This window comes from Vulpes lagopus, chromosome 10 (genome assembly GCF_018345385.1).
Source record: "Vulpes lagopus strain Blue_001 chromosome 10, ASM1834538v1, whole genome shotgun sequence".
NCBI classification, from domain to species: domain Eukaryota; kingdom Metazoa; phylum Chordata; class Mammalia; order Carnivora; family Canidae; genus Vulpes; species Vulpes lagopus.
The window spans coordinates 89,418,751-89,440,840 of NC_054833.1; the positions used below are offsets into that span (position 1 = coordinate 89,418,751).

The following is a 22,090-nucleotide window of genomic DNA, read 5'->3' on the forward strand; positions in this document are numbered from 1 at the left end:
TGGCAATAGAGGCAATTTTGCCATCAGACATGCATTATGGAATCCAGGGTACTAGTTATATTTCTTTTTTTGTTCAACTTCTTGTTTTTCCTGGGGTTGATAAGCACCTCATCTTTTTATTTGCTATGTTTGCAATGTACTAATCACTAATTTTCCCTCAAACTCTCCAACAGAACTGTGAAACTCCTCACAAATCAGATAATTTGTCAGCACCTGTTCTGCTTAATCAGTGGGAGTTGGCTTCTTTACTTGCAACCAAGAACCTTGACGGTAGAGAGATTGGTGAGAATTCCCATAATAATGGTGAAGGAAAGTTCCAGCTGTACAGTATAGCTGCACAGCTCATCTAGAGATCAACTAGGCAAATTTGGAGCAATATGGCTGAGGGCCCCAGGAGGAATATCTCCAAGAAAAAAAATGAAGCTCATGGATTATCCGACATATTTACCATATTTTTAGAAGTTTTATAGTTCTGTTAGAGAGTTTAGAGAAGAATTATATATTTGTACACAGAAAAAAAATATGTTTGTACATAGAAAATGAAGCAAATTATAAGTGAGGCAGCTATCAACTATAGAAATAACAAAAAATTGAACAAGAGAGGAAATAAAACCATAGTATACTATGTGGTTTGGTTTTGAACAGTATTTATGTAGTCATAATAATGTAAGCACTCAAGTTTGATTAACAAAAAATTATCATATAGATATGTTCAGAAGTTGGAGGAGAGGATATGTGTATGTGTGTGTGTGTGTGTGTGTGTGTGTGTGTGTGAGCAGGAAAGCACAACGTCATCTTCTAAGATGAGAAGTTAAAGGTTGAAAATCGAGAAATATCCATATAAATTGATTATTTAGAAATATAGAGATAAAAACCCTAAGAAACAACTGTAGTCATGGGTGGTAGGTTTGGATGTGCAGAGCAGGAGGCTGCTGCTTTATTTCCTGCAAACATTTTAGCTTTAATTAATTTTTAAAATCATGTGCTTGTGTAACTTTCATAGATAACAAAATTTTGAAGTAATTATTTTAACATTCATATCCACCCATATGATAGCTGTTTTCATTTTCTCTATGCTTTCTGAAATGTTTTGTCCACAGACAGATGTTGCCATGGCAAATGGATGTGCATTTTTTTGTTTCATTTAATGTGGGGCATATTTGCAGTGCTGTGCTGTGTACACAGGTGTCATTTTAATGACTGTATTCAGTCCTATTAATTATCATACTTTTCTATTATTTTTGGTTTTCCACTTTCACGAGCAATACCACAAATGAGTATCTTTATACATATAGCTTTTTTTTTCCTCCTTTGAATTGCTTCCTTAGGACAAATTACCAATTTGTCCTAATTACCAATTTCCCCAAATTACCAGACCTGAGATCATGGATCTTTCTCTTGATTTTGATGCATAGTGCCAGACCCGTGGCCTTCAATGGGCCATGAACTGAACATCATAGGAGATAGTTGGGATAGAATTTTTTTGATAGGGTAGTTGGCTCACTTTTCTGATGACAGCAGAAGAAATCAGGAGTCTCCCTTTTTATAGAAGGGAATTTCCAGAGACCTTTGCCTTTCATTCTTCCATGTCTATTCGGTTTTCCTCCATTGGCGATTTTTTTTTTCATTCTTAAATATTCAAAATAAAAGATATTGCTCTATTAACTAATATGGCTTCAAGGGAGGCACATTTAAAATGGGAGACAGTCAAAAGAAGAAGGGAAGAAACAAAGAACAGAGGGAGGCAGAAGCAGATAGACAAGGAGTAAGGCAGCTCATGTCCTTACCATACCTGTCAAGCAGACATTGGGATGCCTTTTGCACAATTTCACAGCACTTTGTTATTTCATCAATTCTCGGCCTTCACTCCTTCCACCCCTTTTTCTCCTGTCGCCGGAGCTTGGGGTGTCAGACCACCCTCCAGACAAGCCCTTCCTAATCCTGGGCAGGGTTTTGGAGATGTCCTGCTTGGCTGGCCTCTGGCTTCTGGAGATTTCCCTCCCATTCCTGTTTTTTTTTTTTTTTTTTTTTTTAAATTTATGATAGTCACAGACAGAGAGAGAGAGGCAGAGACACAGGCAGAGGGAGAAGCAGGCTCCATGCACCGGTAGCCCGATGTGGGATTCGATCCCGGGTCTCCAGGATCGCGCCCTGGGCCAAAGGCAGGCGCCAAACCGTTGCGCCACCCAGGGATCCCGATCCCATTCCTGTTTTGGATACAGGTTCCTCCTCCAACTGATCCCACTGTACAGTAGCTTCACAATGTGCCACTTGGATTGCAAAGGTCTCCTTTTTGCTGTGGCTGACATGCCTTTGCTGTGCTGCAGAGACTCTGCCCTACAAACTCTGGTGGCCACCAGGGACAGAGGATGCTGGGTCTCCAGGGGAGACACACTGAAGTGGTTCTTATGAAAAGTTCTGTTTTTTGGAAGAACAGCTCACCCATCCTAAAATTGTACCTGTTAGGGGGACCTTGTGCCAGTCTGTTTTCCATCTGGTCTATGGCTTCAGTTCTTTGTCAAGAAAGTTCTTATAGACAGAAGGTTTCAAGGTGGGGGTGCTGGGATCCCTTCTTCTCAACTGGTAAGAGCAGAGGATTGGGGCATTTTGTGGCAGGTAGGGCCCATGTTTTCCCTCATTCATCTTGCCCTGCCAACTCTTGCCAGGGGTCTTGGCCTAATTCCTTTCCCACCTCATTCTTGCCTCCCTCACTTCCATTTTCCTCAGCACAGCTGAAGTAATTTTTGTAGAGCATAAAGTCAGGCCATATTAATCTCCTGCTTCTTGTCGAGTGGCTTCCCATTGCAGTGATAATAAAACCTGGTTCCTTGGGCAGCCCAGTGGCTCAGTGGTTTAGCACCGCCTTCAGCGCAGGGTGTGATTCTGGAGACCCCGGATAGAGTCCCACGTCCGGCTCCTGGAGCCTGCTTCTCCCTCCGCCTGTGTCTCTGCCTCTCTCTGTGTGTCTCTCATGAATAAATAAATAAAATCTTTAAATAAATAAATAAATAAATAAATAAATAAATAAATAAATAAAACCTGGTTCCACACTGCAGCTACAAGGCCCTGCCAGATTGACCTCACTGCTTCTCCCAGTCATCTCCCCTCTGGGTTCTTGACTCCAGTTTACCGGATCTCCTGCCTCAGGGCCTTTGCACTTCCTGGTCCAGTGAACCCTATTTCATGGATCGTTGCCTGATCTTCCTTCGGGCCTCAACTCCAATATAGCTCACTTGAGCACCCTCCCCTGACCTGCCATCCAAAGGATATCCTCCCTCCCTGCAAGTCCCTTTTATTTCATTACAACTCTTTTCTTATCTGAAGTCATCTTGTTTATTCATTTTCCTTTTTTCTTTTTTTTGATTTTCTCCTGTTAGACTAAAAACTCCGTAGAATCAGGGATGGTGCCTGTCCCATTCCCTGATGCTCAGATAGATATTTGCTGCATGAATGAATGAATAGGACTTATAGCCTGCAGCATCTTGGGCTGCAGGGGGGCCCATTATGTCCTTTTTTCCTGAGGGTCTCTGGGAAGATGTGGTTATTGAGTGATCTCTGGGCTTGTCCCTGGATGCCAGAGCAAGAGGTGGTTTCTAGAAAGCTCCTTTAAGGCAAACATCCAGGAGCTCTGCTGGGAAGTGGGGCCTCTGGGTAAAGCACCTTTGGAATTTAGCTATGAAGTGCCCATGTGCATCCACTTTCCACATAAGTTAGGCAACAGGAAAAGCATCTGCTTCATTCTCCACGGAAGAGAGTCTGGGCAACAGAGCACTCATTAGAAGAACTGTTTGAGGCTGAAAAATACCTGAAATCCAGCCCAGGTCAGGAGGCCTAACTGGACTCTGCTCTGTTCAGCATGGTGCAGAAAGCCAGCATATGTGGCTCCTTGTCAGAGTGGGTACTGGTTCCTCCCAGCCTGGATTGATGGTAGATATTGGACAATATGTGTAACCACCTAGGAGACGTTTCTGAGACTCCTCTCGAGCTATTTGGGTGGTAACTCTTGGCTCTGAAACCAGGTTTTGAACAGATGTTTTGTCCTAGAGTTAACAGGAGCATCTCTCTCTATGGACAGATTCCTAGCCCTGACCTCGAGGGGCCTTTAGACTCTTGCTCTAGAATAACATGTGGATCTCGAGTAACATGAGAAGGTACGTGGCATGTCTTGCCCAGGGCGCCCCTAGGGAGGATGTTTATTGCTCAGATAAGCAGGATACAACTTCCCTTCTCCCTGCTGCCTGTCCCCTGCTCAGAGCCAGCTGAGAGTGACTCATGTGTTCCCTTGGGAAGCTGTTCCCCAGGGCATGTGATTCTAGCACCAAAAAGCCTGTCTTTACATTGACGGATGCTGGGCAGTGGCTTCTACTCAGAGTGTCAGCCACATTTGTGATAGCCACTAGAAAGATCCGTGGAACCCTAACAGACTCAGGAAACAGTCTCTAGCTCACAGCCCTAACATGGTAAAACTTCAAAAGAAATGAGAGGGACACTTCAGGAGTCCCGGGCTTGGCACAGGCCACCAGCCCAGGGGGACTAGCACATGGGTTGCCACCTCATTCCCAGTCTGGAGCAAACTTTGGGCCTTTGCTTGCCCAAACTATATCCCTTGCTTGCCCTCCTCTCTTAGGAATAAATTAGGGCCCTAGGGGCGCCTGGATGGCTCAACCAGTTAAACATCCATCTCTTGATTTCGGCTCAGGTATGATGTCAGGGTCCTGAGATGGAACTCTGCATCGGGCTTCACACTGGGCATGAAGCCTGCTTGAGATTCTCTCCCTTTCTCTGTCCCTCTTCCCCCCCAAATAAAAATCAACTTCAGTTTTAAAAAAAGACGAAGAAATTAAGGCCCTTGAAACGGAAGGGTGATGGCAGCACACATGCTCTTACGAAATCTTGGGAGAAACTCCTCTGCTGGTGGCTCAGGACGCAGACATTGGCAGCAGGAGAAACTGTGCCTCGACCTCGGCCCAGAGAAGGTGTGTCTAACTGGGCACATCTCAGAGCAGCTGGCGGAGAGGTGGTGGCTCCTGGGCCTGAGACCCCCAGCTGGGAACGCCCCGCCATCACACAGCTGTGCCGTGGATTGGGCTGGCCAGAAGTGGGAAGGTGAAAGGAAGGAATGGTGCTCCTTCTTGTCCAATGTCTGATATTTTATTCATGATTCAGAGGAGGACTGACAGGAAAGTCTGCCTCGAGAGTCTGGCTGACTCAGCAAGCAAGGAAGGATTGCTCATGGTTCATCTTTGGTTGATGCCACTCTGGTGCCTTGAGGGGTTCCTGGCCCTCACATACCCTCTGTCTCCAGGCCAGCTCACATGTCTCTGGAGGTAGCCTCCTGACCCCAAATGATACCTCGGGAACCCCAAAGACCTCTCCTCTAAGCTCCACGCTAGGGACCACTCCCTGGCTCTCTTCACGGGGATGCTCACTTAAGCAGCTCAGATTCACCATGTCTGAAATGGACCTCTTGCCATTTTGTTGCCTCCAGATCTGTTTCTCCCTCATATTTCCCCATCTCAGTGTATTTTCCCCATCTCAGTGTATTTCCACCAGCCTTCCGGTCTTCCCAGCCGCACTGGCTGTCATCCTTGCATCCTCCCCCAGAACGTCCCGTCTCATCCACCAAGCTCCTAATGTATCTTGATTCCCTGCCTTTCTCATCACCAGGGGCATGAACCCCCTGCCACCACTCCCCATGTGCTTGCTCCTCTCTGAGCTTCACACTGAGCCAGGGGCTTCATTTTGGATACAAGTTAGATCCTGTGGCTCCTGTGCTAAGACTGCCCACACCACTCTTGGAGTGACACCCAGGCGTCTCCCCTGTAAAGGCTCCGGACTTGGCACCTGCTGATTTTCTCAACTCATCTCACCCCATGCCCTCCCCGCCCTGCCCTATTCACACGCTCCAGTGGCCTGCCTTTCGTCTGCTCTGGACACGACTGGTGCACTCTGGTCCTCTGCTCCAGTGTCCTCTTCTCAGAGGGGCTTTTCCTGGCTTCCCTGCAGGGAAGGGAAGGCTTTCCAGCCTTCCCTGCAGGCTGTCCTCCATTACATCACCATCTGGTGTATGCTGTCTTCACTGTGTTGATAAAATGTGTAATCTTGGAGTATAGGCTTAATCCACCACTGTGTGCTAGCACCTTGCACAACTCCTGGCACTTAATAAATGTGAGTTTAAACTAATATATCTCACACTGAGTCCTATGTATGAAATATCAAATCCAGTAATACATGGGTGCTAGTTATTCCCACGAGATGAAATTACCAACAGTAAATGTGAATTCCTCTATTCAGATTCAGGAGATTAATTGGGAGAACGTGGGGTCTTGTGAGAAATAACTGGAAGGTTGGCAGCCAATGATATAAAGGTTGGAGCTCAGTGATATGATTGCTGAAGAACTTTCTTGGGGGAGGGGACTGATATGCTTTTAGGCTAAGCAATAGGAATCTGGTACCCAGAAAATTTCTATAGTTGGCCTGTCAGGCCCTATCCACAGCATCTTGTTTTCCCAGAGTTCCAAACAATGGCAAGATCTAGAAATTGTATTTCTAGAGGTACTGAACCCACTATCCAGCAGAAAGAGCCATCAGATGACAGCTCTGTGTGCCTCTAGATGACAGCACAAAGGTCAGAGATGGCTCTTAGAGGCAGGCCAATTTCCAAGGAAAGAACTTTCAAAACACTAGAAGCTTCCTAAAATGGAACATGCAGCTGCAAGTGCCAAAAAAAACCCAACTCAAACCGCTCTAAGTTTAAAAGGGGGGGGGGGGGCGGATGGGGAGCGGAAGGCAGGGAGAGGTTTTGGCTCATAGAACTGAAAGGTCCAGGGATAGTGTGTAGCTTCAGGCATGCCTGGATCCAGGGATTCAGAGGATGTCTTCAGGGCCCCACTAGTCAACGCTCAGCTCCGCTCTCCTACTTCTTTTCTCAGTTTCCACTCCTAAGAGCAGCAGGAGGTGGCCGCCATCAGTCCTAGGTGAATATTCTATCTTTTCTGCTCCCCCAGGAGGAAGTACCCAAAGAAGTCCAGATGTCAAAACCCACTGGACTGACTTGACATTCCCATGCCCATCCTGGAATCGCTGTAGCCAGGAGATGACATACAGTGATTGGCTGGGCCTCAGGCCCGTTCCCAACTCTAATCCAATCCCTGTGGCCCCGGGGGAAATTCAGGGCTCTGATTGGCTGGGTCTGAGTCTCAGGCCATGCTAGTGGCCAGATGTGAAGCCAACTCCTCTAAACCCCTCAGACTGAGGCTGTGTTGAATTTGTGAAAAGTCCCCAGCAACCAGATCAAGAACCTGGAAATTACCAGCACCCAGAAGCCCCCTCATACCACCTTTCCCCTGGGGTAACTGCCCTCCTTCTGGGGAGACACCTGTCTTTTCTTCTGCCAACATAGATCAGCTCTGCCTGTGTTTGTTCTCTGTATAATTGGAATCATGAGCACAAACTCTTCTGTGCCTGACTTTTGTTCAGCTTCATGTTTATGAGATTCACTTACATTGTTGTGTGTATTTGTAGATGGTTCCTTCTCCTTGGTATGTAACATTCCACTGGGAAAAGATACTGTAATTTATTTCTCCATTATACTGCTGATGCACATTTGGGAAGTTTCCAGTTTGGGGCTATTATAAATGGCAGCGCTGGCTGTAGATACTCTTGTTTGTGTCTCTTGGCGCACATGGACTCCTGTTTCTGTTGAGTGTATACCTAGGAGTGCAATTTATTGCTGGGTCACAGGGCACACGTGTGCTCAGCTTTGGTGATACCTTGCCAAAAGTAGATACTTCGCCAAAGTGCTTGCACCAATTTGCATTCTTGGAGTAGTTCTAAAGTCCCTGGATTAGGGATGCCTGGGTGGCTCGGTGGTTGAGCTTCTGCCTTCGATTCAGGGCATGATCCCTGGGTCCTGGGATTGAGTCCCACATTGGACTCCCCTCGGGGAGCCTACTTCTCCCTCTGCCTGTGTGTCTGCCTCTCTCTCTCTCTCTGTGTCTCTCATGAATAAATAAATAAAATCTTAAAAAAAAAGTTGCTGGATTAGTTGGCATCTTTGTTCCAGACACTGCACAATGATAAGTCTGAGCTTCGTAGAGTTGGGGCTTGTTAGCAGTCATACCTGGGTCCTGCACCTGCAAAGAGAGAGAAGGCTCCTGCTTCCTCCTGACCCATCTCTGGCATTTGATTATGTCCTGCCCACACCATCCTGGGTCTTCATTTCTTAGGCATGACCTTTATACATGAAAATATTTCCGTGCATCCCAGATGGGTGAGTGAAGCAAAGGCTTCATCCCACACAGCACTAAGAGGCAGAAGAGCAAGGGGGCACAATTGTCTCAGGTTCCACCCCTTTGGCTGGAGTCCCAGGGAGCTCATGCCACGTGTGCTCATCTTCTCCTTGGGATCCAAGTGGCCAAACGTGTTCTTGTGCTCCTGACTTCCTGAGCATGGCGGAAGGACATTTATCATTGTAAGTGGATCCTCCAGGATTCCTGCCTGCCCTCCACATTTTGAATCAAAAAGAAAGCCTTTGGCCTGGCCAGTCTTAGAAAGAGGAACCCAGAGTAGGATGTGGTTTTACAATCAGAGGAAGTGGATCCCAGCAGTGGTAACATGGTAGCACAGTGTGATGCACGCATCCTGCTGCTCCAAGCAGATTCTGCGTCTAGCCCTTCTGGAGGCTGAAGTCTGGGCTTTATTGGCAGAACCACCAGAAGAATAGCTCTCATAAACTGAAAAATTCCTTTCAGTTATTTTTCAAAGTCATTTAAATGTAGGAGGATGTGACCCTAGAGTAGGAAGTATTTTTCTCAAGAATAAATATCATAAAACACAAAGGACAGTATTTGACTACATCAGCATTACGAACTTGTCCTCTCAAAAAGGTGCCATAAATAAAGGGAAAAGATGACTTGGACCAGAAGAAGATATTTCCAACTCTTTTAATCAACAGAGGAATTGAATCTAGAAAAAAAATATATATATATATCACCCTATAAACCAATGAGAAAAAGATAACCCCACAGAGGTTTATCTTCTTTGCAGAAGATAAACATTTTATGGATAATCAGGGAAATACAAATTAAAACAACAAAAGAGCATTCTGTGCCTGTCAGTTTGGCAGAAATGAGTGAATTTGACAATACTATGTGCTGATGGAGGTATGGAGAGTAAGCAGTGGACAGTGGTGCCATTGCTAATGGGCACCACTACTTGATCTAAAGCTCAGGGTGTTGTTCTAGATGTCATAGGTGGTGACTGTGATCTGACAGTTCCGCTGGACCTGTGCTGTCCAGTGTGGCGGCCCCCTGCTACCTGTTGCTCTTGAGCACTGAGAATGTGGACAGTAACTAAGGAACAGCATTTTTAAGTATTTTATTTAATTTTGATTCATCATATGTAAGAATGGATACTCAACTCACTTCTTGGAAAACTTTTCAGTATGTTTGGAGCAACTTCAGTCTGTGGACCTAGTTTTTCATCTGTTAAGTGCATGACATCGACATACAGATGAGGTGTTTCTGATGGAAATCTTGTGTCCAAACTGCAATGTGCTGGAAGTAAAAAATACATGCCAGCTTTCAAAGACCTGATGTCCAAAAGAAGAATGTAAAATGCCTCATTAGTAATTTTGCTATGTTGATGACATTCTGAGATGACTAGATTTTGGGTATATTGGGTTAAACAAAATGTAGGACTCAACTTAATTTTATCTTTTTTACTTTTTTTTTTTTAATGTGGCTACTAGCAACTTTGACTTTACAACATGTGTTTCGCATTGTATTTCTTTGGACAACACTCATCCAGACTCTACACAGGGGCAAAGTGAGATGTCTGAGGATACACATTGTAGCATTGTTTGTAATAACCTAAAAGAGTAGAAACAAACCCTGGGGTTCATCAACAAGAGAAGGGGTAAATAAATTGTGGTTTATGGACACAGGGAAATACCATAGGAGTTACAATAAATGAGCTAGAGCTACATGTATCAGCATGGATAAGCCTAAAGAATGGAATGTGGACTGTCAGAAGCAGGTTACAGAAGACTGGCTATTTGCTCTTCAAAGTTTGAAAGCATGCAAAAATATTAGGAATTGTTTGTGGATACATATTAGTACAAGAAAAGTATAAAAACATGCTTGGAAATTATAAACAACCAGAATCCAGATGGTGGTAGCCTGGAGCGGGGGAGAGACTCAAAAGACCTTTAATTGTGTCTATAGCATTTTGTTATGGGGAGGGGTTGCTATGACTTAGATATTTCAACAAATTTTTTGATGGCCAAAGCCATTTTTAAGCCACTTGGTTTCTGGTTAGAAAGTTTCCAAGAATTACTGGAAGTAATTCCTGGGTTGTCCTAGATTGTCTGACTAGCGACCTTGCCATCCCCCACCTCTGACAGCTGGTGCCCATGGAGGGAAGTCTCCCACATGTGTATGTTCTTGAGAAAACGTGATTTGGAATGGGTGTGTTGGTGTCTTGACTTTGGGTCACTATGGTGAGGGATGCAGAGTGTGATGAGAGGTGAGGTGGGGTCTGGGGGCAGTGGGAGCCACAAGCCACCCCAGGCAGGACGAGGCCCAGGAGGAGGTGAGCTTTGGGTGCTTATGTGAGGTAACGTCCCTTCCCCAACCTCCTGCCACCAAAGCTCCTGCCATGCTTTTTTTACAGAGGATCCTTTCCAAGGATTCAGTTGGCACCCTTGGGATGGCCCATTTTGCCTTTCCTTCCTTTTCAGGAAAGCTGGTGTCTGAGAAGTGAAGAAGCAGGATGCCCCCTGGGGTTGACTGCCCCATGGAATTCTGGACCAAGGAGGAGAATCAGAGTGTGGCTGTTGACTTCCTGTTGCCCACTGGGGTCTATCTGAACTTCCCTGTGTCTCGGAATGCCAACCTCAGCACCATCAAGAAGGTACACGATCCTGACCTTAGAGCTTGGAACTCAGAGGGAAAGACAGACAGACACTGGGGCTCAGATTTGAGATCGTACAATACTAATTGTAAAAGATGGGTAATATCTAAAATTGGTTTAGAAGCTTATAGTTAGAGCCCAGCTGGCATTTTGAATTCAGCTTCCCCCTTTATCATGGCAGGATTACACTCCCTGGATTCCACTGGGAGCCCCAGGGTGTGGTTCCCATGGTGGCTTTTCCTTCTCTCCATGACTGTGCCATCATTTCTGGAACCACTCCCTGTCCACGTCCACTTAAAAGAGTCTTATCAATCTTTTCTCTGTAGAGCTGTCATCATAGTAAACATCATCTTTGGAAAGAGTTTTTGGTTTTGCTGAATAATTTTCAGGGTGGATTACTGAGTCAAAGGGTTAGCCATCTGGAAAATATTTGGTAGATATTGTCTTGTGATCTTTCAAAGGGCTTGTCCCACTTAGGAAGTGTGGGGTTTAGTAGGTCATGCCCACTTTAGAGGACAAGTCCTCAGCTCAGAATTTTAAAAGTTTATACTTGGGAGCAGGACCAAAAAAGGGAAAGAAGCAGTGGATCATCCCTGAGTTTTTGTTTTGCTTTTTAATCTCCCCTTCCTGGGAGATTTCTTTAAAAATTAAATTGCTGATTTTTTTTTTTTCCATTTCAAAAGCAATATGGACACATTGATTTGGGAAAATAGGAAAAAGTAAAAGGAAAAAAAATCACCTGTGATCCAGCCCTTGGGAGACAACCACAGTTAACACTTCGGCTGTTTCCTGTTTTCTATGGAGTGTTTTTTTTTTTTTTTTTTTTGTAATAATTCTGATTATGAACTTTGAGATTATTTTTTTCTGAGTTAACATTGTAACATCTTTTTCAAGTGATTAACTCTATTTTAAGGGTAATCTGATTTTTCTGAACCACACATGCATGCTACTACAATTCCAACAGTGCAGAAATGGGAAACACATGGGTTCCTACACACACTCCAATTCAACTTTAATTCCTTCATACTTTTATTTATACAAGAGGCCAGCTAGTAAATATTCTAGGCTTTGCTGGCCATCTGGTATTTGTGGAAACCACTCAACTCTGCTGGGGTAGGGCCAGAGCAGCCTCACACAACATGTAAATGAGTGGGCCTGGCTGTCTTCTAAGAACTTAGGAGTGGACCAGGTTTTGCCTGTAAACTCTAGTTCCTTTTATCAAATCCTGGTCTCTACTGGTTACTATGTTTATTAGAGTTGTTTTTATGGAAATGGACTTGAATCACATCTCCTGTTACATACCTTGGGGTTTTTTTCCCCCTACTTTGCGTGTCTCTTGGAACTTTCTATGCTTATTCATACAGGTATCCCTAGATTCTGGGTCATGACCCTTACCTCCAAACTGTCCCTTTGTGCTGACAGACCATAATTATCCATCCCCCATGGAAGACAAATAGGGCTATTTTCTCCTTTTCCATCTTCTCTGTGACTCAGTGGTGAACACCTTTGCTCTAAAGCTCGACCATTAGATGGCTCTGCCAGGGGCCTGTGGGACCCCTCGTCCTTGAGGCATACACTAACACAACCCATGAAGGATTTTACGGCTCTCTCTGTGGGCTCAACGTTTCTGAATTAGTAGCCAACATTTAGAAATCAGGGTGATGAACCCCAGAAGGATTAGCTGGGGGGTGCCTGGAGGTCACGTCCTGCTGGCTGTCTCTCAAGGGTAACATACAAGGGAGACTGTGGACTGACTTTTAGCATATACCAGGCACCCTCCACAGAAGGGCAGAAATGAGACTCCTGGTGACCCAAGTGGTCAGGGCTCAGGGAGTCTGGAGAGGACAAGGTTTGGGTATCTTGCCTTTGCCCTCTGGTCAGGGTCATGCAGGGTGGGACACCCAGACTGAGGCCAGCCTCTGGCCAGCTCCGTCTCCTTGTGGCCCTGCTCACCTTGGCTGGAGGGGCTGACCGGCCTTCGTCCCCTCAGGTGTTGTGGCACCGAGCCCAGTATGAGCCACTCTTCCACATGCTCAGCGACCCTGAGGCCTATGTGTTCACCTGCGTCAACCAGACTGCGGAGCAGCAGGAGCTGGAAGATGAGCAGCGGCGGCTATGTGACATTCAGCCCTTCCTGCCAGTGCTGCGCCTGGTGGCCCGAGAGGGTGACAGGGTGAAGAAGCTTGTCAACTCACAGATCAGCCTTCTCATCGGCAAAGGTAACCCGCGTGCAGGTGGGGCAGCCCCAGCCCCGGCCCTGGCCTCCCTGCTGACCCAGCCTCCCCACCTCTCAGGCCTCCATGAGTTCGACTCCTTGCGGGACCCCGAGGTGAATGACTTTCGCACCAAGATGCGCCAGTTCTGTGAGGAGGCGGCTGCCCGGCGGCAGCAACTGGGCTGGGAGGCCTGGCTTCAGTATTGCTTCCCCCTGCAGCTGGAGCCCTCGGCCCGGAGCTGGGGGCCTGGCACCCTGCGGGTCCCCAGCCGGGCCCTCCTGGTCAACGTCAAGTTCGAGGGCAGCGAGGTGAGCCCCTGGCTCCTGCTGGGGACTCCAGCCCATTTGCAGTGTCCAGGCTGCTGTGCCTGCAGGGGATGCTTCCCTGTGAGACTTCCCCGTCCCCCACCAGCATCCCAAACTCACCCTCCTCCCAGTGGGGCATCCATACCTGCAAGGGACTCAGGCAAATATCCCACCGGGAAAGGTGGGTAAAGCAGACTGACCAGGTGGCCTTGGTCATTGGTCCATCCATTCATTCAGTAAGGATTTCCTAGGTGTCGGCAGTGTGTGTTCATCAGACTCTGCCTCGAGTTGCAGGCGATGTGGGGGGACCTATTACAGACACCTAGGCAGCTCTGACCCTCCCTCCTCCCCGCAGGAGAGCTTCACCTTCCAGGTGTCCACCAAGGATGTGCCGCTGGCACTGATGGCCTGTGCCCTCCGGAAGAAGGCCACAGTGTTCCGGCAGCCGCTGGTGGAGCAGCCGGAGGACTACACGCTGCAGGTGAACGGGAAGCATGAGTACCTGTATGGCAGCTACCCCCTCTGCCAGTTCCAGGTAAGGGGTGGGGTGTGGGAGAGGCCCTGCGCTCAGGTCCTGGGGTCCCCGTAGCCTGTGCCAGGGCCCAGGTGGTATGGCACAGGCCTTTGGCAGCTGGGCCTTTGGCCCCTCTCCAGCACGATGGGAGAGGTGTCACAGCAACAGTGTCCCCTTGCTGGGCTGTCCTCCCTGTGAGCACGAGGAGGGCTCCATCCTCAGGATATGGGTGGGGGCAGAAGAGTCCTCAGAACAGGCCTGGAGGGCCTGGGATAGGCGGTGGTCAGTGTCGGGGAGTCCTTGGGTGGCCAGTTACCCAGAGAATATTGGGGCTGCCCTTCGACCACTCACTCTGCCCCCCTATCTCAGTACATCTGCAGCTGCCTGCACAGCGGGCTGACCCCCCACCTGACCATGGTGCACTCCTCCTCCATCCTCGCCATGCGGGACGAGCAGAGCAACCCTGCCCCCCAAGTCCAAAAACCACGCACCAAACCACCCCCCATTCCCATGAAGAAGGTGAGCCGGTGCCTTCTGCTTACCCTCCTGTCCGTCCCTTCCTCCCTGCCACTGTTCAACCCTATAGCACAGTGGCAACCGCTGTGGGCTGGCAGTGGGTCCAGGGCCCCTCATCTCATGCTCCTTGGTTGCTCAATGTTGAGAGTTGGGCCTGGAGCTTGGCCAGCGCCCACAACGCTGGTGTGCTGGGTTGCAGGGTGCTGTCTGAGCTTCCCCCCGGCCCGGCTCTCGGGCTACCCTTCTCATGTCCTCCCGTCCCCCTGTGCTAGGCAGAGGGAGAACTCCATGCCCTGTGGAGCTAGGGGTCCTGGGGCACCTGCACGGCAGGTTTGCTGGCAAAGGGCAGTATTGTGGGTGGACACCTGAGCCTTGTCACAAACCGGCAACACTCTCACCCTACCCACGAGTGGCTATGGGCCTTGCTGGTGGCCAGGGTGCCAGCCATGGGAACCTCCCCTGGATTCCTCTGCTTTGACGGCCCCCCTCCCCCCCGCCCCCTCCCCCCAGCCTTCTTCCTTGTCCCTGTGGTCCCTGGAGCAGCCTTTCTGCGTGGAGCTGATCCAGGGCAGCAAAGTGAATGCCGATGAGCGGATGAAGGTAGGGGGCTCCTGGGGGGGAGGGGGGATGTTTTCCGCACAAACAAGGTGGCTGTGGTCTAAAGGGGTGGCAGAGGAAGAAGGGGGGGGTCACATGAAAGCCACCTGACCACATTACCCAGCATCCCTGCCTGGGGTGGTTGTGAGCCGCTTCAAAACAGGAAGGGGGGAGGGGAGCAGGCTGGCCGGCCAGAGAGGCTAATTCGTAGAAACCAGGCCCAGTGAGTTCTGGGTATTTGACTTTGGTGGAAGTTGTGGGGCCAGGCCCAGGCCCAGGGATGTGGGAACTACAGTCTAGGAGGTGACAGGTGTGGGAGAGGAGGAGGTCCGGCTTGTCCCCAGGGCCATGGGACTCCCAGGGGGCCCTTGGGAGGTGTGCTGCCTGGACCCCTAGGGGCCGAGCCCTCTCTGGGCCGTTTACACACACATCTCCCTCAGTTCTCAGGACAACCAGCAAGGTGCTTATTTCATTGTCCCATCTGTTGGACGTTACACCTGAGTCCTCAGAGGTCGAGAGTCCCATGTGGAGCACTTTTTCTTGGGCTGATTTCATAAGCCTGGCACGTCTGGGTTTCCCTGATAGCATGGAGCACTGGCCGGAGAGCCTTAAGGGCCGTGATGGTGGAGTCAGAGGAGGCAGGGAGGGGTGTCCAGGTGGCACGAAGTCCTTCCCTGCCCACGGGGCTCATCCAATTCTGAGCAGTGGGAGGAGTTCTTGGGTATCAAAGCAAGAAGGGCCCCCTGGAGTTTCCAAACCCTGGTGGGGACACTGAAGCCCCAAGCAGGGCAGGGACATGCCCTGAAGTCCCACAGAGTTGTGGGGAGCCCATACACAGCCCGCGGTGCCCTCCCCTTTACCCTGTGGCCCTGTGACCCAGCAAGCAGTCAGCTGGCCCTCTTCTGTGCCACTCTTCCGAGCGGGAAGTGGGTTTCAGGCCCTTGTGAAAGGAGGACGTTTCAGAGCTTTGAGCCTTACGTGGGTGGGAGGACCTTGGAGAGGCGAGGGAGGCTGAGCCTCGGCCACCCGTCACCTACACCTGTGTCTTCCCCAGCTGGTGGTGCAGGCTGGGCTTTTCCACGGCAATGAGACGCTGTGCAAGACGGTTTCGAGCTCGGAGGTGAGCGTGTGCTCAGAGCCTGTGTGGAAACAGCGACTGGAGTTCGACATCAACGTGTGTGACCTGCCTCGCATGGCCCGTCTCTGCTTTGCACTTTATGCTGTGATCGAGAAGGCCAAGAAGGCTCGCTCGACCAAGAAGAAGTCCAAGAAGGCGGTGGGTGGGCCAGGCTGGGAGGCGGGGGCCAGGCCTCCGGAGCGGGTATGCTGTGGCCCAGGGCCACTCCCAGCAGGCACATGCCCTGGGCATGGGGTCCCCCGGAGGGCTGGCAGGCCCTGGGTCCCCACCCCGGCCACCACCCCTGCCATGTGATGGCTCTGGGTTCTAGGGCTGGTGAGCAGGGTGACTCAGAACATCGGGCCTAAGCCGTTAGGCCTGGTGGGAACCCGCAGGCAGCTCTGTGGCGTGGCAGGACCGAGACACTGTCCTCACAGGGAGCAGGGTGGCCTGAATCAGCAGCCCACAGGGAAGGAGTGGTAGGTCGGCACTGAGTCACCAGGCCCAGGATGTGACTGGCCACTGAGCCATGCCAGTTGAGCTACCGCTGAGCTGGGCTAGCCTTCTGGGGCTGGTATGGTTGGCTTGGGGATAGGGATGGATCTGAGAGCAGGGGGTAGGGATGCATCTGAGGGCAGGGGGTAGAGATGCATCTGAGGGCAGGGGGGTAGGGATGTATCTGAGAGCAGGGGGTAGGGATGGATCTGAGGGCAGGGGGTAGGGATGCATCTGAGGGCAGGGGGTAGGGATGCATCTGAGGACGGGGTAGGGATGCATCTGAGGGCAGGGGGTAGGGGTGCATCTGAGGGCAGGGGGTAGGGATGCATCTGAGGGCAGGGGGTAGGGATGCATCTGAGGATGGGGTAGGGATGGATCTGAGGGCAGGGGGTAGGGATGCATCTGAGGGCAGGGGGTAGGGGTGCATCTGAGGGCAGGGGGTAGGGATGCATCTGAGGGCAGGGGGTAGGGGTGCATCTGAGGGCAGGGGGTAGGGATGCATCTGAGGGCAGGGGGTAGGGGTGCATCTGAGAGCAGGGGGTAGGGATGCATCTGAGGGCAGAGGGAGCTGAGAGGTGCTGGACCTTGCCGGCTTCCTCACAGGGAGTCCAGGGGAGGGCAGGGGAGCTTGGCCTGCAGGCTACGCCCACCCTGCAGCTGAGCAAACAGAGGCTGTTCAGCGGCTGGCCCTGACCCGCCCGTGGTCTTTCCCAGGACTGCCCCATCGCCTGGGCCAACCTCATGCTGTTTGACTATAAGGACCAGCTCAAGACCGGTGAATGCTGCCTGTACATGTGGCCCTCGGTCCCAGGTCGGCCCGGTGAAGGGAGAGGCTTGGGGTGCGCGGGCTCCCAGATGGTGGCATCCCCCACGCAACTCCCATCTGTCCCTGTGTCCAGACGAGAAAGGGGAGCTGCTGAACCCCACAGGAACAGTGCGGAGTAACCCCAACACAGAGAGCGCAGCGGCCCTGGTCATCTGCCTGCCTGAGGTGGCTCCCTACCCCGTCTACTACCCCACCCTGGACAAGGTCAGCCTCCTCATCGCTCAGGGTCTGGGACTTGCCCCTGGGGCTCCCCAGAGCATGGTTCCCCTCACCATCCCCTGAGCGGCCCAGGGCTGGGGCTTGGTCACCACACACATTTGGGGACTTCTTTAACTCTCCAGAATCCTAACATGCTCTAGGGCAGTGGTTCTCATTCAGGGCCACTTGGCTTCCCAAGGGACTTGGGGCCATGTCCAAAGACACATTTTGGTGTCATAGCTAATGGGACAGATGCTCTTGGCACCTGTGGGGTAGAGGCTGGGGATGCTGGGCATGAGGCAGCCCTCACCACTGAGAGCAGCCAGGCCCGAGGCCAGGGATGCTGAGGGGTGGACACCCCCCCACACCAGGGCCCTGTCAGGCCTGGCCCGGGGCTGGGGTCTCCACTGAGATCAGGCCGCTTATTGCAGATTCTGGAGCTGGGGCGACATGGCGAGCATGGGCGCTTCAGTGAGGAGGAGGTGAGCTGGGGGCTGTGGGGGTGGGGCGCTGAGCTGGGCCACAGCTCACCCTGCCTGCACCCCTCAGCAGCTACAGCTGCGGGAAATCCTGGAGCGGCGGGGGTCCGGGGAGCTGTATGAGCACGAGAAGGACCTGGTGTGGAAGATGCGGCACGAGGTCCAGGAGCGCTTCCCCGAGGCGCTGGCCCGCCTGCTGCTGGTCACCAAGTGGAACAAGCATGAGGATGTGGCCCAGGTAGGGGGGAGGGGCGGGAGTGGGGGTGGGGGGGCGGGCGGGGGAGTCTCCTGCCGATCACACCTTGACCACCTTGACCACGGGCCCCCCGCCCAGATGCTCTACCTGCTGTGCTCGTGGCCTGAGCTGCCCGTCCTGAGTGCCCTGGAGCTGCTGGACTTCAGCTTCCCGGACCGCCACGTGGGCTCCTTCGCCATCAAGTCTCTGCGGAAGCTGACGTGAGTCCCATGGTCCCTGGGCTCCCTGCTCGCCGGGGAGGGCTGCTTGGGCCCCGCCGCCTGGAAGGTGGAGGCCCCGGTAAGGACTGAACCCGGCCTGGGGTCTGCTCAGGTGAGGCCCGCCTCCCTTGTCCACAGGGACGATGAGCTTTTCCAGTACCTGCTGCAGCTGGTGCAGGTGCTCAAATACGAATCCTACCTCGACTGCGAACTGACCAAGTTCCTGCTGGACCGGGCCCTGGCCAACCGCAAGATTGGCCACTTCCTCTTCTGGCACCTTCGGTAGTGGACCTGGTGGCCCCCTGTGTCTCCCCAGGACCCCGGGGAGGAGGGGCCCCTGGCCTGCTGGCCTCATGGTCGCCTGGCTGGGTGTGCGGGTGCAGCGAGGCTCAGCCTCCCTTCCTCCCTCCAGCTCCGAGATGCACGTGCCGTCCGTGGCTCTGCGCTTCGGCCTCATCATGGAGGCCTACTGCAGGGGCAGCACCCACCACATGAAGGTGCTCATGAAGCAGGTGAGGCTCAAGCCCTGAGGTCCTGCCCTTTGCCAGGCTCTGGCTGGCCGTTTAGAAGGCCTGCCCACTCTCCCAACACTCCCCCTGCCCAGTCCTTCCTCTGGGCCAGGGCTCAGAGCGCCCCTCCTGGCCTCCTACACCACTGTCCTATTCTCCCTGCCAGGGGGAGGCACTGAGCAAACTGAAGGCTCTAAACGACTTTGTCAAAGTGAGCTCCCAGAAGACCACCAAGCCCCAGACCAAGGAGCTGATGCACCTGTGCATGCGCCAGGAGGCCTACCTGGAGGCCCTCTCCAACCTGCAGTCCCCACTGGACCCCAGTACCCTGCTGGCTGAAGTCTGGTGAGCCCCAAGCCCCCCTGCAGGGCCACCTCCCGCCCTGCCAGACACCCTGCAGAGGGGCCCCTGCTGACTGCTCTCTGGCCCACAGCGTGGAGCAGTGCACCTTCATGGACTCTAAGATGAAGCCCCTGTGGGTCATGTACAGCAACGAGGAGGCAGGCAGTGATGGCAGCGTGGGCATCATCTTCAAGAATGGGGACGGTGAGCAGGCTGGCTCAGGGAGGGATCTGTGGATGCTTGGGCCCCCCACCCTGACGCGTGCCACTCTATGCCCCAGGCAGTGGCGGATGGATAGGGAGGGCAAGCTGGGGAGATGGGGTCCTGGGATACTGGGGCCTGGGTACCCCATCCCCATGCATGCTGTGCTGCACCCCGAAGGGGGATAGGGGTCCTAGGACTCGGGCCCAGGCAAGGCTGGGAGCTGAGAGCCCACCAGAAACTCACACTCTTCCTTCTGGGGGACAGACCTCCGCCAGGACATGCTGACTTTACAGATGATCCAGCTCATGGACGTCCTGTGGAAGCAGGAGGGATTGGACCTGAGGTGAGAGGCCCTCCTGTCATCCGTTTGCACTTCCTGCAGGCCTAGGACCCTGACCCCAAGGAGGCGCGCTCTGTCAAAGCCAACATTGCCACCTCAGTTGGAAAAGGGGTTGTTCTAAGAAGAGCAGAGACCAATTTAAAATTAGGGCCCAGAGAGGAGACAGGGCCACAGTAAGAGTGGAGAAGGCCAGGCCTGGCGCTTGGCATCTGTCTGGCTCCACTGTTTCCTGTGCCCCATGCATGCCTGGCTTCCTGCCCTATCTTGGGAAGCAGTGGCATCTTCTTCCAACCACCCGGATTTTTCCCTGAGCAAACCTGAGCTCGGCCACAGCACCACCGTCTCTTCTATGCACCTTGCATGCAGGTGCTGACCTCTCTAAGGAGCTTTCCTTCGGAGTTCCAGGAGTCAAAGACTCCTCCTCAACACCTCTCTTCTCCTTTTTAGCATCTTCTCTGGGTATTTCGGCTGTCTTGAGCTCCCCTGGGCAGGGGCGGGGTGTCAGGCGCCCCCTGGGACGGCCGATGGCCATGGCATTTCCCTGTCTCTCCTCCCACCTGGCTAGGATGACCCCCTATGGCTGCCTCTCCACCGGGGACCGCACAGGCCTCATCGAGGTGGTGCTTCACTCGGACACCATCGCCAACATCCAGCTAAACAAAAGCAACATGGCGGCCACAGCTGCCTTCAACAAGGATGCCCTGCTCAACTGGCTCAAGTCCAAGAACCCAGGGTAGGCTCTGGGTCCTAGGGGCAGACACCCTCTCCTTTCCAAGACGTGCAGTGTAGTTTAGGAGTCAAAAGTGAGGCACAGGGCCCATGACCATCTCCATGGCTTCTGGGCTCAGCTGAGGAGCAGGTCTGCTCTGTTGGGGTGGGTTAGGTCTCAATCCCCCCACCCTGGTGTCTGTTAGCCATCGCCATGTAAGGACAACTCTCAGCTTAGGAACGTAAAACAACCACCAGTTATTATGGGCTCACAAATCTGTAGCTTGAGCTGGCTGAGCTGCCTTGTTCTTTGGCCTGGAATCACTCCTGCAACTGTTGGCTGCTGGTTGCTTGACTGGCCCGGATGGCCCCAGTCGTGTCTCCACATGGCCTCCCCTCAGCCATCAGACCAGCCTTGGCTTCCTCCTGTGGCACCGGCTTAGGTTCAAGAGCTGCAAAGTGGTGTTAAGGTCTGGGCTCTGGGATGAGCCTGACACTATCTCCTCCATGGCCCATTGGTTCAAGCAAGTCCTAATGTCCGACTCAAGGGGAGAGGACGTAGCCCCCACTTCTTGGTAGAAGTTGCTGGGAAATGGTCGTCATGGTTTTGAATCCCCCTTCCCACCAACGCATACACAGGGAGGCCTTGGATCGAGCCATTGAGGAGTTCACCCTCTCCTGTGCCGGCTACTGTGTGGCCACTTACGTGCTGGGCATCGGTGATCGGCACAGCGACAACATCATGATCCGCGAGAATGGGCAGGTAGGGGCAGACAATGGCTCCTTTCCTCTGGCTTTCTCCATCCCTCCGGGCACCCCCTACCCCCATCTAGGCACTCTCCTGTCTGATGCTTCTCCTTCCCTCTTCTTAGCTGTTCCACATCGATTTTGGCCACTTTCTGGGGAATTTCAAGACCAAGTTTGGAATCAACCGTGAGCGAGTCCCGTTCATCCTCACATATGACTTTGTGCACGTGATCCAGCAAGGGAAAACGAATAACAGTGAGAAATTTGAAAGGTGAGGGTGCTCGGGAGGGGGGCACCAGGCTTGCTGCAGGGTTTGCAGGGTCGGGTCCTATAAGAGGAAGCTGGGTGGGGGTGGCCGGAGGGTGTGGGGGCTATTTCCAGGGTGAGAGCAGGGTGGGAATGGCTGGGAGGACCCAGAGCCCTGCCTCCCACCTCCCTCCACCCCTGCACAGATTCCGAGGTTACTGTGAGCGAGCCTACACCATCCTGCGGCGCCATGGGCTGCTCTTCCTCCACCTCTTTGCCCTGATGCGGGCTGCCGGCCTGCCTGAGCTCAGCTGCTCCAAAGACATCCAGTATCTCAAGGTAAATGCCAGGCAGACGG

At 52.2% G+C, this 22,090-nt stretch overlaps 1 protein-coding gene across 5 annotated transcripts in view; it reads left to right on the forward strand.

Moving 5' to 3' along the window:
* PIK3CD (phosphatidylinositol-4,5-bisphosphate 3-kinase catalytic subunit delta) overlaps positions 1–22,090 on the forward strand; it is a 52,232-nt gene that overhangs the window by 27,996 nt on the left and 2,146 nt on the right. For 4 of the 5 annotated variants that reach the window (XM_041770627.1, XM_041770629.1, XM_041770628.1 and 1 more), the window contains 21 exons: positions 10,742–10,914; positions 12,905–13,133; positions 13,209–13,438; positions 13,791–13,970; positions 14,319–14,468; positions 14,976–15,065; positions 16,117–16,338; positions 17,392–17,488; positions 17,577–17,707; positions 18,133–18,183; positions 18,251–18,418; positions 18,515–18,636; positions 18,775–18,918; positions 19,049–19,148; positions 19,312–19,490; positions 19,579–19,691; positions 19,956–20,034; positions 20,597–20,764; positions 21,379–21,502; positions 21,612–21,757; positions 21,939–22,071. In XM_041770627.1, the coding sequence (XP_041626561.1) occupies positions 10,774–10,914; positions 12,905–13,133; positions 13,209–13,438; positions 13,791–13,970; positions 14,319–14,468; positions 14,976–15,065; positions 16,117–16,338; positions 17,392–17,488; positions 17,577–17,707; positions 18,133–18,183; positions 18,251–18,418; positions 18,515–18,636; positions 18,775–18,918; positions 19,049–19,148; positions 19,312–19,490; positions 19,579–19,691; positions 19,956–20,034; positions 20,597–20,764; positions 21,379–21,502; positions 21,612–21,757; positions 21,939–22,071 (2,997 nt within the window). In that variant the 5' untranslated portion in view covers positions 10,742–10,773. The remainder of the gene's footprint in view (positions 1–10,741; positions 10,915–12,904; positions 13,134–13,208; positions 13,439–13,790; positions 13,971–14,318; positions 14,469–14,975; positions 15,066–16,116; positions 16,339–17,391; positions 17,489–17,576; positions 17,708–18,132; positions 18,184–18,250; positions 18,419–18,514; positions 18,637–18,774; positions 18,919–19,048; positions 19,149–19,311; positions 19,491–19,578; positions 19,692–19,955; positions 20,035–20,596; positions 20,765–21,378; positions 21,503–21,611; positions 21,758–21,938; positions 22,072–22,090) is intronic. The other variant, XM_041770630.1, reaches the window with a different exon arrangement.